Source organism: Marmota flaviventris, chromosome 8 (assembly GCF_047511675.1).
Source record: "Marmota flaviventris isolate mMarFla1 chromosome 8, mMarFla1.hap1, whole genome shotgun sequence".
In the NCBI taxonomy this organism is placed as follows: Eukaryota; Metazoa; Chordata; class Mammalia; order Rodentia; family Sciuridae; genus Marmota; species Marmota flaviventris.
Window position 1 is genome coordinate 55,443,483 of NC_092505.1, and position 14,251 is coordinate 55,457,733.

Here is a 14,251-nt window from a genome sequence, read left to right on the forward strand (position 1 = left end):
TTTAAAAAATATCTTTTGTCTGGTATCAGTTTGTCAATGTCAACTTCTTTGGGTTATTTGCATGTTTATATCATTTTTACCTTCAGTCTTTCTGGGTTTTTTTCAGATGTGACAGTACCTGGATTTTTAATAATCCAGTCTGATAATTTCTATACTTTAATACATTTAGGACCATTTATTTTGATTGATTACTGACATGTAGGGAGGACTTTCTAACATGTTATTTGTCCACTTTGCCTACACTCCCCCATCTCCTTTTGGGGGGGGGGCATATCTTGGTGATTATATTAATTTATAATATAACTTTTGTAATATTATTTCTTAATTTTTTTAGTTGTAGATAGACACAATACCTTTATTTGTTTATTTTTATGTAGTGCAGGGGATTGAACCCAGTGCCTCACACATGCTAGGCAAGTGCTTTACCACTGAGCCACAAACCCAGCCCTGTAGTATTACTTTTTAATACTATGTACAAGGCCACATATGCACAGTAAAATTTATACATACTTGGCTTTTTATGAAGCCTAAAATTAATCATTATATTTACCCTCCTCTACTTCCAAATAAAAGAACATTAAGTAAAAGGGAATAAAATACCACCAACCTCAGACTGCTTTAATTTCTCATCTAGGGATTTCCCAACTAGGCTGCTGCTGGTATAAATCTAAACCTAGATCTAGTCGGTAGCTACAAACTCTTGGAGGCTATTTTCCCCCAACAGGAAGCAGCCAGCATAGGAGACAGTTCTTCATTGATTACCCCTACCTATAGACCAATGTTTCCAGCCTTCCTTTCCACATTGAAGGTCTCAAACTTAGACCAGAAGGAAAATGCTTTAGTTCAGTCATTTGCTCTTTGTGGGCCAGGCCTGGTCTCTCTCCTCCCTGCATCTCAAAGTTTCAAATTTTTGCTCTCTACATTTGCCCTCAGGTGAGCCCTCATTTCTTAGTAAGTCACTATTCTACATTCTGCTTCACTTTATTTGGTGCTTGAAGATTTCTCTCATTCTATGGCAAATTCAGCAAGACAATTGGAAAAGTATGTTTACTGAGATTTGTCTGGCAATCTAGGTGTAAGGGTGGTGGGTAGGGCTTTTGGTATTTTTAGCTTGTCCCTTTCTGTATTAAAAATGGAATCATAATATTATATTCATATGTGCATAGAATTATATACCATCTATAAACTTTAAATTTTTTTGTTTCAATTTGTCTTTGTTTCAATTTGAATTTTTCATGTGAAAATGTTTGTTTCTTTCTTAAGATTAGATAAGAAGGCTGGGGTCGGCTCAGAGATAAGGGTACTCACCTAGCACGTGTGAGGCCCTGGGTTCAGTCCTCAGAACCACATAAAAATGAATATATAAAATATTGTGTCCATCTGCAACTAAAAACAAAAAAAAAGATTAGATAGTCCAATAGCTGCTTAATAATTATTTTTATTTAGAAAGGCCTAATGTCAAATCAGAGGATTCAGAGTGTAAATTTTGCTACAACTTTTATCCGGCTAGTAAGAATTGAAGCAACTTGGAAAGATCCTCATAACATGCTTTTGAATAAATAGGGTTTGTGCAACCCCAGTTTTCATTTATACAAACACATATACAGTTAGATTGAAACAAAATTGGGAAGAAGATATCCAATATTTGGGGGTGACATTATTAGGGAATATTTATGTTTACTTCTGTTATGTCCACTTTTTAAAGTGTGATGTTTTATATGAAGGACATAATTATTTACAACAAAAACCAAGGATTAGTAAACCACTTTCTAGAATGCATCTGTGTTGTGGGGTAGCAGAATCCCCAATACTGAGACTGACAAACAGAGGCTGGGTGACCTCTAGTTCAGGACTGCTGTCATCTTATGATTCAAAGAGTCCCATTTTATTTTCTCTCCTGTGCACAGGTCAAGCAATCAATGCCTCAGACTGATAAGCAAATATGCATCCCGCCCGAGCTGCCGGAATTGCTGAAGCAGTTTACCAAAGCCGCCATCCTGACCCAGCCCCAGGATCTCATCCAATGGGCTGCCGAGTACGTGTTCCTTTCTCACCTCCAGTCTCCTCGGAGAGAGAAAGGAGGAGAAAGGGTCATGAAAAATTGAGGTTGTCATGGCTGCAGCCAGAGAGTCCGGACTGATTAGCATAATCTCTGGCTAATTATGCCAGATTTTCAGTTTTCTCGTTGCTTTTGATGTTTTAAAATCCACATATAAATACATCGAATGGGGAGAGATACCCTCCGCTAAGACAGCTAGACTGAGCAGCTGGACGCCAAGGCTATAGGTCAAGTGTCCTAGTGTGAACAGCAAGAGTTAGACTTCTACATCACACCAGCACACGCCCGCCCCTGCCTGCATCGCGTCCCTCTGTCCCAGTGAAAAGGGAAGCACGGAATTTCCCAGGCGGGTTAGCCTGGATGAAACCTGGACCTCGTTCTCCTGTCTCGCCGCTAGATGGCAGGGCACCTGGGGGAGGCAGGAGCTGGCCCGCGGGGTGGAGCGGGTGGATCTTTCCAAACTGGGCCTTTCCTGTAATGAGACACATTTCTCCACGACTTGCGCCGGACTAGAGATACTTTGTATCTTACCTTTGGGGAAATTACTGTTTTCTTTAAGGTTTCTTTGAACGAATCTGTTCTCTCAGCATAAAGGTGTCCACACAGTCACGAGGCATTTTGGAGAAGGCAACAGATGAGAGTGACGAGGTCAGGCTTGGTTGTGAGCGGTGTGCACAGGTGCCCCTTTTCCAAGAGCCCCCAGAGCCTGCTCAGTCAATGGAGCTTGCACAATAGCTGCTGGCTTGCGCTGAAGCAGCTTTATGCAGAAACCCTCTCAGCTATGAAATTGCTTCTTAGACAAACACTCCTGTTGGAAACTGGGTAACCAGGGCTTGGGGCAGGAGTTGGAAACTAACCAGACCTCCTGGATCTGACTATTTTTACTATGATGATTACTTCCTTAATAGTAATTCAGTGGGAAAGGAGGATGAAGGGAGACTGCGGAGGAGCCCTGTAGTTGGGGGAAGGAAGAATGTTCTCAGCCTGAGGGTGAGTAGGTGTTCTGAGCAGAAGGGGAGGAGAGCTGTGAACACCTTTCAGATGGTATAAAATGTCTTCCAAGAGGGTCTTACAGAGTTTCTGAGCCAGTGTTCTGCACTCTTGGGCTGGACTAGGAGGAAGCTTTTAGAAATGGAGGGGAGAGTGAGCCAGTTATGCCATAAAAAGAGACATAAATAGAGTTGCTTCACCTAGTAATGAATCCTGTTTAGTTTTCAATTCTAAATTTGATCTATTACCTCTAAGATTGGACTTTAGCATCAGAAGACTGATTTTTTTTCAGCATAGTCAGACAGATTCTGTTTTATACTATACAATAGTTTAACCCTCCATTTTATTATTCTTTTGCTACTCTAGTATAGTTAGAAAAATGACATTTCTTAATATTGCCTCTGACATTTATGGAAGAAAACATTCCCCTATTGTAGACTGGTAGCACCTGTATTATATGATATGCTATAAATTTTTTAGACATCCGTGAAAAATCAGTTTGTACTTTAACTACAGTGAAAAAGAGCATGACCTAAAAGCACTCTTCATCCTATTTAGACATGAAAAGCCCTTATCAGATTGTTTCATGTGATTACAAACTTGTACCCTTTTAAAGGATAAAACTCCACACAATATTTCCAAGATATGTATTTAATTCATTGCAAGCAAGAATTTCCCTACATATTTGCTGTCAATGAGAAAACTACCTACCAGGCATTTCAGCAGAACATACAATTATTTCTCCTGTAGTAGGCATGTGTGACAATACAAATTTACTGTTTATAACCATAGAATTGATTACTTTCAAATGAAGCTTAATAACCCAGAGGGCTAAATCCATGACTATAGCTTCATTTCCATGTTCTCTATCTATTCAGCTCCACTAAAAAGTCTAAAGATGTTTGAAGAATGCTGAGAATAATGAATGTCACTCTCCACCTGGGTAGTAACTTCTGTACAATGAGGTGCCATGGTGTCATTACCCTCGGTTTATATCACCCAAGTCTGGTTACAGAGCCTGAGGTTATACCCAACTTCAGTTGTCATGCTGCACCCATACCCATTGCAATACTGACCTGTCTGTAGAGAGTTCTCATGCACATTGTTTAGAAGTGCCCTTGAAGCATTTCTTCTACCCTTCCTGTTGACATCCTCCAAGAGAGAACTTGGAGGGTGCTGTTTTAGGCCATGTGGTTTTAGCTTTGAATGCTCTGTGTCTTAAAAGACAGGCAATGGTTAACTCTATTGTATGGTTTCACCCTAAAATGGGCTGCTATGAAATTTCTACTCTGTTCTTTTCATGCTATCTGGAGAAAATAAAGGCCAGAAGTTATTGATTCAGGCATAGACAGTAACAAGACTTTTGATGGAGACACACCCTGCTATATAGCATCAACCACCATGTCACCTGCTCATACCCATTCCCTGCTGCAGACAGCCTCTTTCCATCCATGCCAATACTGAAATAGAACTTAGTCTATTTTCCACATTGTCCCCCAAAGTCCACTTCATTCACAAAGCAGTGGTGACCAGGCAATTTTACTGAAATTGTTGAGGAAACAAGAGAAGCGTTTTGCCTCATGCGTATCATATTAAGCTTGAAACCTTCTTTGGCTTGTCTTCTCTCCTGAGCCTCCCTTAGTACCCTGCCAGTCTTCTCTGTCTTCCTTGGTGAAGCCTCAGGCCTCTCCCCAGCCAGAAACCCTTCCTCACTCACCCTGGGAGCCATTCTATTCCCTCCCCTTTCTCAGGCAAATCACTTTTGTTCTCTTCCAAATTCTCTTCCCCACCCACTGCCTGATACAACACAGATGTACACATGCATATATATATCCTATACGTATGTATCCTAGGATATATGACCCTCTGTGTATATGAAACACTAGGAGGGATGATTTGGGGAAAAACAAAACAAAACTTGACCGAATATGCCCCAACATAATTGCACAACACACTTTAGTTGGTTTGAATATTCTTCAACCTTAGAAACAAACTTTTATACCCTAAGCATGCTCCATTTCTTAAGTGGAAAGTAACACAATCAGGCTTTTCTCATATGCAAATGAACTAAGCACAGTGTCTAAATGCTTTCAAAATGTTCTTTCCTCTACCCCCTTCCCTTAAAAATGAGTTGAGGAGAGGAAAAGGAAATTCCTGAAGCAGCCTCCTGGACCATGGGACTCCTCCACCCTGCTAATTTTTTTTTTTTAATTTTTATTTTTATTTAATTATGTTTTTTAGTCATACATGACAGCAGAATGTATTTTGACATATAATACATACATGGAATGTACATACATCAATCATAATGTCTATTCTATTCTGCTGCCCTTCCTATCCCTGTTAATTTTTGTCTTACAGTTATTTTGGGTCTATGTCCCGTGGAGAGATCCCTCCAGTGAGAGAGCGGTCTGAGCGAGTTGCTTTGTCCAACTGGGCGGAGCTCACACCTGAGCTGTTAAAGATCCTGCATTCTCGGGTAAGAGGCATGCAGGGAAAGGTTGCTGCTCCATAGGTACAAACAGAGGCCATCTGTTCCTCTGCCAGTCAGCTGTTCACTTAGCAGGACCCTAAAGTTCACTAAATCTTGCCCTGAAGGTAAATGTCCCCTTGGGTAAATTGAATAGGCCAAGGGCTAGCTTGTCATGGGGCCATCACAGATCCCCTTAAGCTGACACAATGCCCAGGGACTCAGTGCAGTGCTAATCCTTCTCTCCTGAAAAATATGGGTCTGCAGTTGCTTGAAAGTGTCTCCCAGATGGATCAACAAGGCCATGACATGCGGCCATCCCACTTTGGGGAGGAGCTTATTGTAGTTCCCCAGTGCAAACATAGCCTAGTTTTTAGGGAACACCCTGACATTCTCCCCAGCCCTGTCATCCTAGAAGTTGCCTGATAAATGAATGAGGAGAAACTGGCTTGAGAAAGTTTGTGGTTTGGCCAATTCTCAAAAAAATATGGATTAGCACCACCATTCCTTGCCCTAAGATCTTGGACAGAGAGATCTGAGGCAATTCAGGACTGACTTAGCCAACGACCTCAGTTCCAGAGATTTAGTGTTTTATTAGAATCAGAGGGCTAGGAAAGGGGTTGGGGCTTCACTGGGGCAGCTGTGCCCTCGTCACCTTGTTCAGTCAGTCATTCACTCCTGTCCTTTTAACTTCCAAGTTCCTTGTGCATTGAGCCTGACAGAGCTCTAGAGTGAGATCAAACAACATTAGGCATCCAGTCTCAACCCCTACACATCAGCCATGTTCCCCACGTCATTCCTGGGGAAATGGGAGGTAAATGAGATCCAGTGCAAAGAATTCAGTGGAGACTTGGAAGCAAGAGACCCTATGTCTATCTCTAATATAATTCTGACATCTGAAATTACAAAATATATATGCATATTAAATGATATCTCAGCATGCTCTTCAGTAGGCCTTGCAGGAAGAACTGCCAAAGAGGGTCCTCTGACCTCCCTAATTAATACCTACCCTCAACCCCACCCCTTTACATATGCTGGCAGAACTTGGGGACTGACCTGCCAATCAGGGCATCTCCTACCTTTCCCCTCATTCTTTATATTTTGTCTGTCCCCTGCCCTGCAGGTTGGTGGCAGGCTGATCATCCATGCCAATGAACTGGCTCAGATGTGGAAGGTGTTGAATCTGCCAACAGATCTGTTTAATAGTGTGATGAACGTGGGTCGCTTCACGGAGGAGATCGAGTGGCTGAAGTTCTTAGCCCTTTCCTGCAGCTCTCTTGGAGTTGTAAGTTAGCCCCCCCCCCCCACCCTCCTTGAGTTCCTTAAGGGAAAATCTTCCTCCAGACTTGGAAGGATAATTCACATTATCACCCCTCCAGGGCTAATGACGAGCCTGCTTCTTTTTGTCTTCTCCTCCTCTCTGAATTAAGAAATGCATTTCTGTATGCATCAGCTGGAAGCAGGAGATGGGAGGAGAGAGAGAAGAGAATTATCATCAGGTTCTAGGGACAGTTCAAATTATTTGTGAAATTTGATCATTGCCCTCAGATTTATTTTCACCCCACTCCACACCTTTCATTTATAATTCCTAGAGATAACCAAGAGCCAGCTATAGAATAAGACTTGCTCACTTGTAGATTCCAGACACCTTCAAGATATACCAATAGTGACTTTTAAAAAGGGGTGTAGCCTTATAGAAAATGACTATTAGATAAACATAATTGGATGCAATGATCAGAGATAAGAAAGCAAGCAAAGAGAGATGAGGCTATTTCTAGAACTACAGTTATGACATCACTGTGCATACAGGATGTTCATACAAATTCATGCCTTTTCCAAATTTGACTTGTTTCGCAACTAGAAAAGCCATTTTCCTGTTTTGAAGCAAAAGATGCTAAAAACAGTTTTTTAGGTATCTTATATGTGAACTCACCCTTGTTAATAATTGTTATGATACCTTAAATAAAAATGAATCAAAATTATTCAGTTTTAAAACTATCCCTGAAATGATACATACAAATTTAAGCATTAATGAGGAAATTATCACCTCAGCCCAAACCAACTGGTATGAAAAGGTAGTTTGAATTATTCAGCACATCTAAACACGATCTTGTTCTTTCTTCTCCAATATGCTTGGAACACATATTTGACATTCTGTTTCTGAGCAAATTTAGCAGAAATACTGTAGTTCAACTTTTGGGTTTCCCCGGTGACCTTTATCATAATCACTTCTTTAGATAGAAGAAAAGGAGAGCCTTATGGGTTGATTTTTTTCTTTATTGTCCTTATATAACAAATAAATTACTATCCTCCAAAGAAGAGAGGAAAAGGTAGCATGGGCAAATGAGCTGTCAATCACAACTGATATCTCTTCTGTGTGTGTGTGTGGGGGGGGGGGCTCAAGAACTGGATGCTTCGGCACATGCCTGTTATAAACCCCAGGGATCCAAGAAGCTGAGGCAGGAGAATTGCAAGTTCAAGGACAGCCTCAGCAACTTAATAACACTCTCCCTGTTTCAAAATAATAAATAAAAAGGACTGGAGATATAGCTCAGTGGTGAAGCATGCTTGGGTTCAATCCCCAGTGCCTTCCCTACCACCCACCCCCACCAAAAAAAAAAAAAAAGAAACCAAGCCTCAAGTATTGGAAGAAATTACAAAAGAGAAAATTAAAATCACACATAAAATTCTCACAGGCCTACAAGTTTATTCATATCACATTCAGAGGTGTATGTGTGGGGTTTTTTGTTTGTTTGTTTCTGGTTTTGTTTTTGTTTTCTGGTGGGGTATAGTTTTTTATCTTATCTAAAGTTAATTCTGATGACCTTGATTTATCCCACCTGAAAAGGGTAGAAGAGGAAGATAAGTAGATTCCATTCAATCCAGGAGTTTAGTCTGATGCAATAATTGAAACTGCCTACAGGTAACTGTCTCTCTCAGGTTTCGCCTCACCATTCTCTCTGGGGTGGTTTAGGACCTCAGAGCAGCCAAGTAAAGGGGTTCCCATGCCTCCTAGTACTTTCCTGCCTTCCTCTGATCACAAACTGCTTACAGCTTAAGTTTTTGGTGTCTCTCTGATTATGCAAAGTCTGATGATGCTCCCCCACCCCCTAGGCTCATCTCAGTTGTCACTCCTGCTGGGAACCTCTGAAATCTCTTCCAGGTTGTCTTCATCTGCTCCCTGGCTTTGGCAGTCTATGTTTCTCACCATCTTATGAGGTGTCCAAGTTACCTTCTTGTATTCATACTTCACAGTAGCCAGGAGCAACTTTGGAAAGTCATACTCTGACCCTTCCTGTGCTTAGGTTACTAGGTGGCTACTAGTTTTCCTCTGATAGACCTGCCTCACAAATTGGGGTGGAGGAACAATGAAGTGAACTATATTTTTCCACTTCCCTTTTAAAATAAGGAGGTTGGATTGAAAGTTCTATGAAGTTCTCTTACCTCTAGCACTCTGAGATTCTATTCCACCTTCTCTGTTCCCACCAAGGCACTCTCATGCCTACCTCTGGATAAGAGTGAACCATTCCAATTCTGAGGGATCCCGAGATATCTGACTTTGCCACTCACTATACCTATAAAAGAAGCACCTAGTAGGGAAGTTGGCCTAGAGTTCTAGTCTGTAAATAAAGAGTGTCCTGTGAATTCAAGAATCAGTACTATTATACCATTTGCATCATGTTGGACCATTTCTGGAAATTTAAATGTGGACTAGGTCAGTGCTATGGTCTGAAACTTTGTATCTCCCCCACCCAACTCATATGTTGAAACCTAATTCTCCAAGTGTGGGTATTAGGGGTTGTGGAGCCTTTGGGAAGGGATTAGAGCCTTATAAAGAAGCTTGAGGGGGGGGGGGTCTGTTTGCTCCTTCTTCCATGTGAAGACACAGTGAGGAGTCACCATCATGAGGAATGGGTCCTCTCCAACCCCCGAATCTACTGGCCTCTTGATCTTGGACTTCCCAGCCTCTAGAACTGTGAGCAATAAATTTCTGTTGTTTATAAATTAATCAGTCTAAGATATTGTGTTATAGCAGCCCAAACTAAGACAGAATGTCACCAGCCAGTGGAGGCCTTGTATCTAGTTAATCCACATAGCTGTCCTTAGAGACAAGCCAGGAATTCCTCCTTCCTTTGCAAGCTAGTTTTGATCTCTGTGCCATCTAGAGAAGCAGTTTGCTCCTTGTGGAAGAGACCATGGCAGGAATGTTCACTCCACTGGGTAATAACAATACTGACTCCAGTAGGAGCTCTCTGGACCTAACACACATGGTTCCAAAAGCTTCAGCATGCAGGCCAGTGTCCCTCTTCCCTTTCACTCCTTCCTCCAGGCTGGCCTATGCCACCTCCTGCTCCACTAAGACTGATTATATAGATCATATAGAGAGTAGAAGATCGTGTTCACTTGGAGGAATGACTTCTCGATTGTTAGCAAACAATTCCTTTCTGAGCCTTTTGCCTCTGTGTTTGAAAATGAGGCTTGTAAAATGTTAAGGCCATCTCTGTGAAATGGATTCCTATCCCACAGAGAAGTCTTGTGAATGAGAATGGAGATCTCTGCTTACTTTAGATTTGTTTGAATTTATCAAAAGGCTGTAGTCTTGGACTGGGGATAGAATTCAGTTGATAGAGTGCTTGCCTTGCATGCACAAGGCCCTGGGTTCAATCCCTAGCACCACATAAGAAAAAAAAAAAAAAAAAGAAGAAGAAGCTATAGTCCAAAGAGTTTTTTTATCCATTTATTAGATCTTTAAAAATCTATGAGAGCTTTAGAATTTGAGGGTTTATTGTTTTAATAACCAATAAATGATACACCCACTGTATTCAAGGGCTGCTATAACAAAGTACCACAGACTGGGTGGTATAGACAACAAAAATTTATTGTCTCACAGTTCTGGCAGCCAAAAGTTTTAAGATCAAGGAATCAGCAGGGTTGGTTTCTTCCAAGGGCCCTTTCTTTGCCTTATAAAAAACCATCATCAATCAATGTAATTCCACATCATGTACAACTAGAAGAATGGGAAGTTATACTCCCTATATGTATAAAATGTCAAAATACATTCTACTGTCATGTACAACTAGTAAGAACACATTTTAAAAGATATTTATAGCTATAAAAAAACTATCATCACCCTGTGTTCCTCTGACTCCACATGTCTAGAGTCTTACTTTTGTCCTAATTCCCTCTTCTCATAAACACACTAATCATATTTAATTGGGGACCCACCCCAAGGACTTCATTTTAACTTCTTTTTTAAAAAGTTCTTTGTTGGAATATAATTACATTTTCAGGTTCTGAGGCTTATGGTTTCAACATGTGAGTGGGAAGGGTACAGTTCAGCCCATAACAGCACCCCAACGAAGAGGATGACAGAACAAAAGAAAATAGGGGTGCAGAGAGAAGTCAAAAGAATGAGCTGTGGATAAAAATTATGTAGTTCAGGACTGGGTGTGGTGACACATATCTATAATTCCAGCGACTCAGGAGGCTGAGGCAAGAAGATTGCAAATTTGAGGCCAGACTCTGCAGTTTAGTGAGACTCTCAGCAACTTAGTGTAAGACTTTGTCTTAAAATAAAAATTAAAAAATAGAAAGGGCTGAGGATGTAGCTCAGTGGTTGAGCACTGGGGATGGAGTTCCATCCCCAGTACCAAAAAAAAAAAAAAAAAAAAAAAAGAAAGAAAGAAAGAAAGAAAAAGAAAAAGGAAAAAGTTCAGTTTAATTTACATACATTGATACTTGCAAATGTACCCCAAACCATTGTCATGCTAACCTCATCTCACAGTCATGGGGTCCCATCCTCACTGATAACCTCATGTATGTCCACCCTCCTCTCCCCTCTCTTAGGTGGAAATCCCTGGAATGATGCCTCATCCTGTGCTTCACCTCCAGAGCCACAGCTGTTGCAAACCCCAAATTTCTTTGGCATCATTTTTATTTTTAAATCATTGCACAGTGATTCTATTTCATAAAATAACAATGCTTGTTAAATGGAAAGAAATGAAATTTAAATATTGACTCAATTAAAATTAATAATTAGTTAATGCAAATAACATTTGAATTCACTGCCTTCAAGGAAAACTGTCACTCCAGGAGGATAGGCTGATTTTCTTCCACATCTTTGCATGCTGTATGACATACAGACTTACACCCTGGGTAATACACACCACAGCAAAAGGAGTGCCATCTAGACATTTGTTATGTTCAGGCAAAGGGTAGGAGTAGAACCATGAGCATCAACTGCAAGAAAGAGCAATTCTCCACTGGCCATGCACATGGGAGAGATGGCGGCTATTTGTTCACCCCTAGTTCACCACGCAGGGCTGATTTTTCACTGCTCCCTGGAGATTGTGTAAGGCATCTGTGCACCATCTCTTTTAGTAAACCACCAAGATATATATGCTGACCTATCTCTGCTAATTCAGAGCTCAACAGTCTTTTCTTTGAATCACTCCTTTCCTTTGCCCCATCACTTCACAACTCTCTTACTTGTGAAATTTATGCAAAGGCTACATTTATTTAAAGACGTAGGATCAGTTCTGAATATGATCCCTTAATGTTCAAGTTTCATTGTAAGGTGTGATTGCTTTGGTAGCAAACCTTCTATTAAAACTGGCACATCATCTGCTCATTTCCCCCCTCCGCAGCACCAGGGTTAGTATTATGCAATATAGATGATTCTGCTTAGATGTATCTGCATGTTTAGAAGAATGGTTTTATCTTGATGCTCAGTCCTATTTTCCTAGCATCTAGAACTCCTGTGTTCCAAGGAATATTGCCCTTTTCTTACATTTTTCTTCCCGACTTTGACATTCCTCAAATAATTCATTAGACTATAACAAGCTGGAAAAATTACCTCAACCCTTTAGAAATAAGACTGGAAAGAAATAATAAGAACTAAAAAAAAAAAAAGAAATAATAAGAACTAATTCTAATTTTATAGCCTGTGAAATCAATGACCCCCATCTTAAATAAGGAATTGGCTGATTAAAGTCACAAATAACTTATGAGTTTCTAGCAGTTTATAAATTTAATTTCTTAAGAATAGCCCTCTAACAAAGAAAGGAAAGAAAAAAGATACCCCTTCAATAATCAATGTTTTTAGAATGAATTAAGTGCCATTTGAAGGTAAAAATGCTAAACTTTCTAGAATCTTAAATCATAGTCAACTTCATTTTATAAGAGCAATATTTTTGTTTTCTCTCTTATACCTAAACTGATCTCAGAACTCTAGTCTAGAAGAGTGACTTTCTCCATGTATCTTATAGACCATTGCCAAAACTCTTAAGATAGTATGTGAAGTTTTGTCCAGTGACCATGATGGTGGACCTCCACGGATCCCTTTCAGCACCTTCCAGTTTCTCTACACATATATTGCTGAAGTGGATGGAGAAATCTCTGCATCCCATGTCAGCAGAATGCTAAACTACATTGAACAGGAAGTGTAAGTAAACTTTTCCCAGTAAGAATACTGGGGGGAAAAAACCTAAAAATCTAATAGGCCAAGTTATAGTGGTCCCTACAGATGGTCCCTGGCTTACCATGGCTTGACATATGATTTTTTTTTTTTTAAATTTTATGATGGTAAGAAAGCATCACCCATTCAGTAGAAACTAAACTTCAATTTTTAAATTTTGATCTTTTCTTGGGCTGGCAATATATCGTTCAATGCTCCCTCATGATGCAGGCGGTGGCAGCAGCTAGCCCCATCTCCCATTCAGTTTGTGATCCTGAAGGGAAGCAACTGATATTCCACAGTGTACTGTGCTGCTGGGTTATAATGTTCAGTAGGTCAGGTGTATTGAAATGCATTCTCAACTTGTGATATTTTCAACTTATGGGTTTATCAGAATGTAACTCCATCAGAGGTCAAGGAGCATCTGATGATGTTCTCCAAACAGTATAATGCTCTATTTATCTGAAAACCTATTGGAGAACATAGAAATATTGTGAGAAATGTGAAATATAGATCTGAAAGAAACAAGGAAGGGGAAAGAAAAGAATGGTATAGGGACAATGATTCTTGGAGAGCTTGAAACCAGCAGCAGAGGCAGTAGCACCTGGGAACATGTTAGACATGCAGAATTCCAGGCTGCACCCTGGGCCTCCTGAATCATAAACTCTAGGGATGCAACCCAGGAATATGTGTCTTAGCAATCCCTCAGGTGCCTCTGATGCTGCTGCTCAGGCTTGACCAGAGGAGGAGGAGGCAGAAGAAGAGAAGGGGCAGTCAAGAGTTAAGAGAAAAAGGGGTGATGGACCCAGAGCAGAAGCAGAACTATTGGAGTGAGAGAGTTGTTTCTAGGTTATCTTTTTAAAGATTGTTTGTTAAACAAACTAACCACAGATATCTATTTTTCCAAACAGAATTGGTCCTGATGGTTTAATCAAGGTGAATGACTTTACCCAAAATCCCAGGGTTCGGCTGGAATAAAAACACAGTTTGGGCAATTTTAAAGGAAGATACAGAGATGATTGTACTTCGCAATGGCTTAACCCCATACACCATCCAAAGTCAATTTTCTTGTGCAACTGGTACACACAAATAAACAATTAGGCAAACGTATGAAATCAGAATTGTGTGGAATGAAGATGTAAAACTGTCAGAACAAGACATGGTATCAGATTAGTATTCTTCCCACATGGGCACTGAATAAAAATGGCTGATGATGTATGGATAGAAAGCACATTTCTAGTCAAAGCCAGGCTTAGATTTTGAAAGGCAGAATGCT

General features: G+C 40.4%; 1 protein-coding gene across 1 annotated transcript; it reads left to right on the forward strand.

Annotated features, from left to right (window-relative positions):
* Positions 1-1,919: 1,919 nt before the first annotated feature.
* On the forward strand, positions 1,920-13,953 carry Ropn1 (rhophilin associated tail protein 1). Its single transcript, XM_027936165.2, has 5 exons — positions 1,920-2,035; positions 5,411-5,528; positions 6,643-6,804; positions 12,788-12,963; positions 13,887-13,953. Exons 1-5 carry the CDS (start codon positions 1,920-1,922, stop codon positions 13,951-13,953), a joined length of 639 nt encoding a protein of 212 aa, XP_027791966.2.
* Positions 13,954-14,251: the final 298 nt, after the last annotated feature.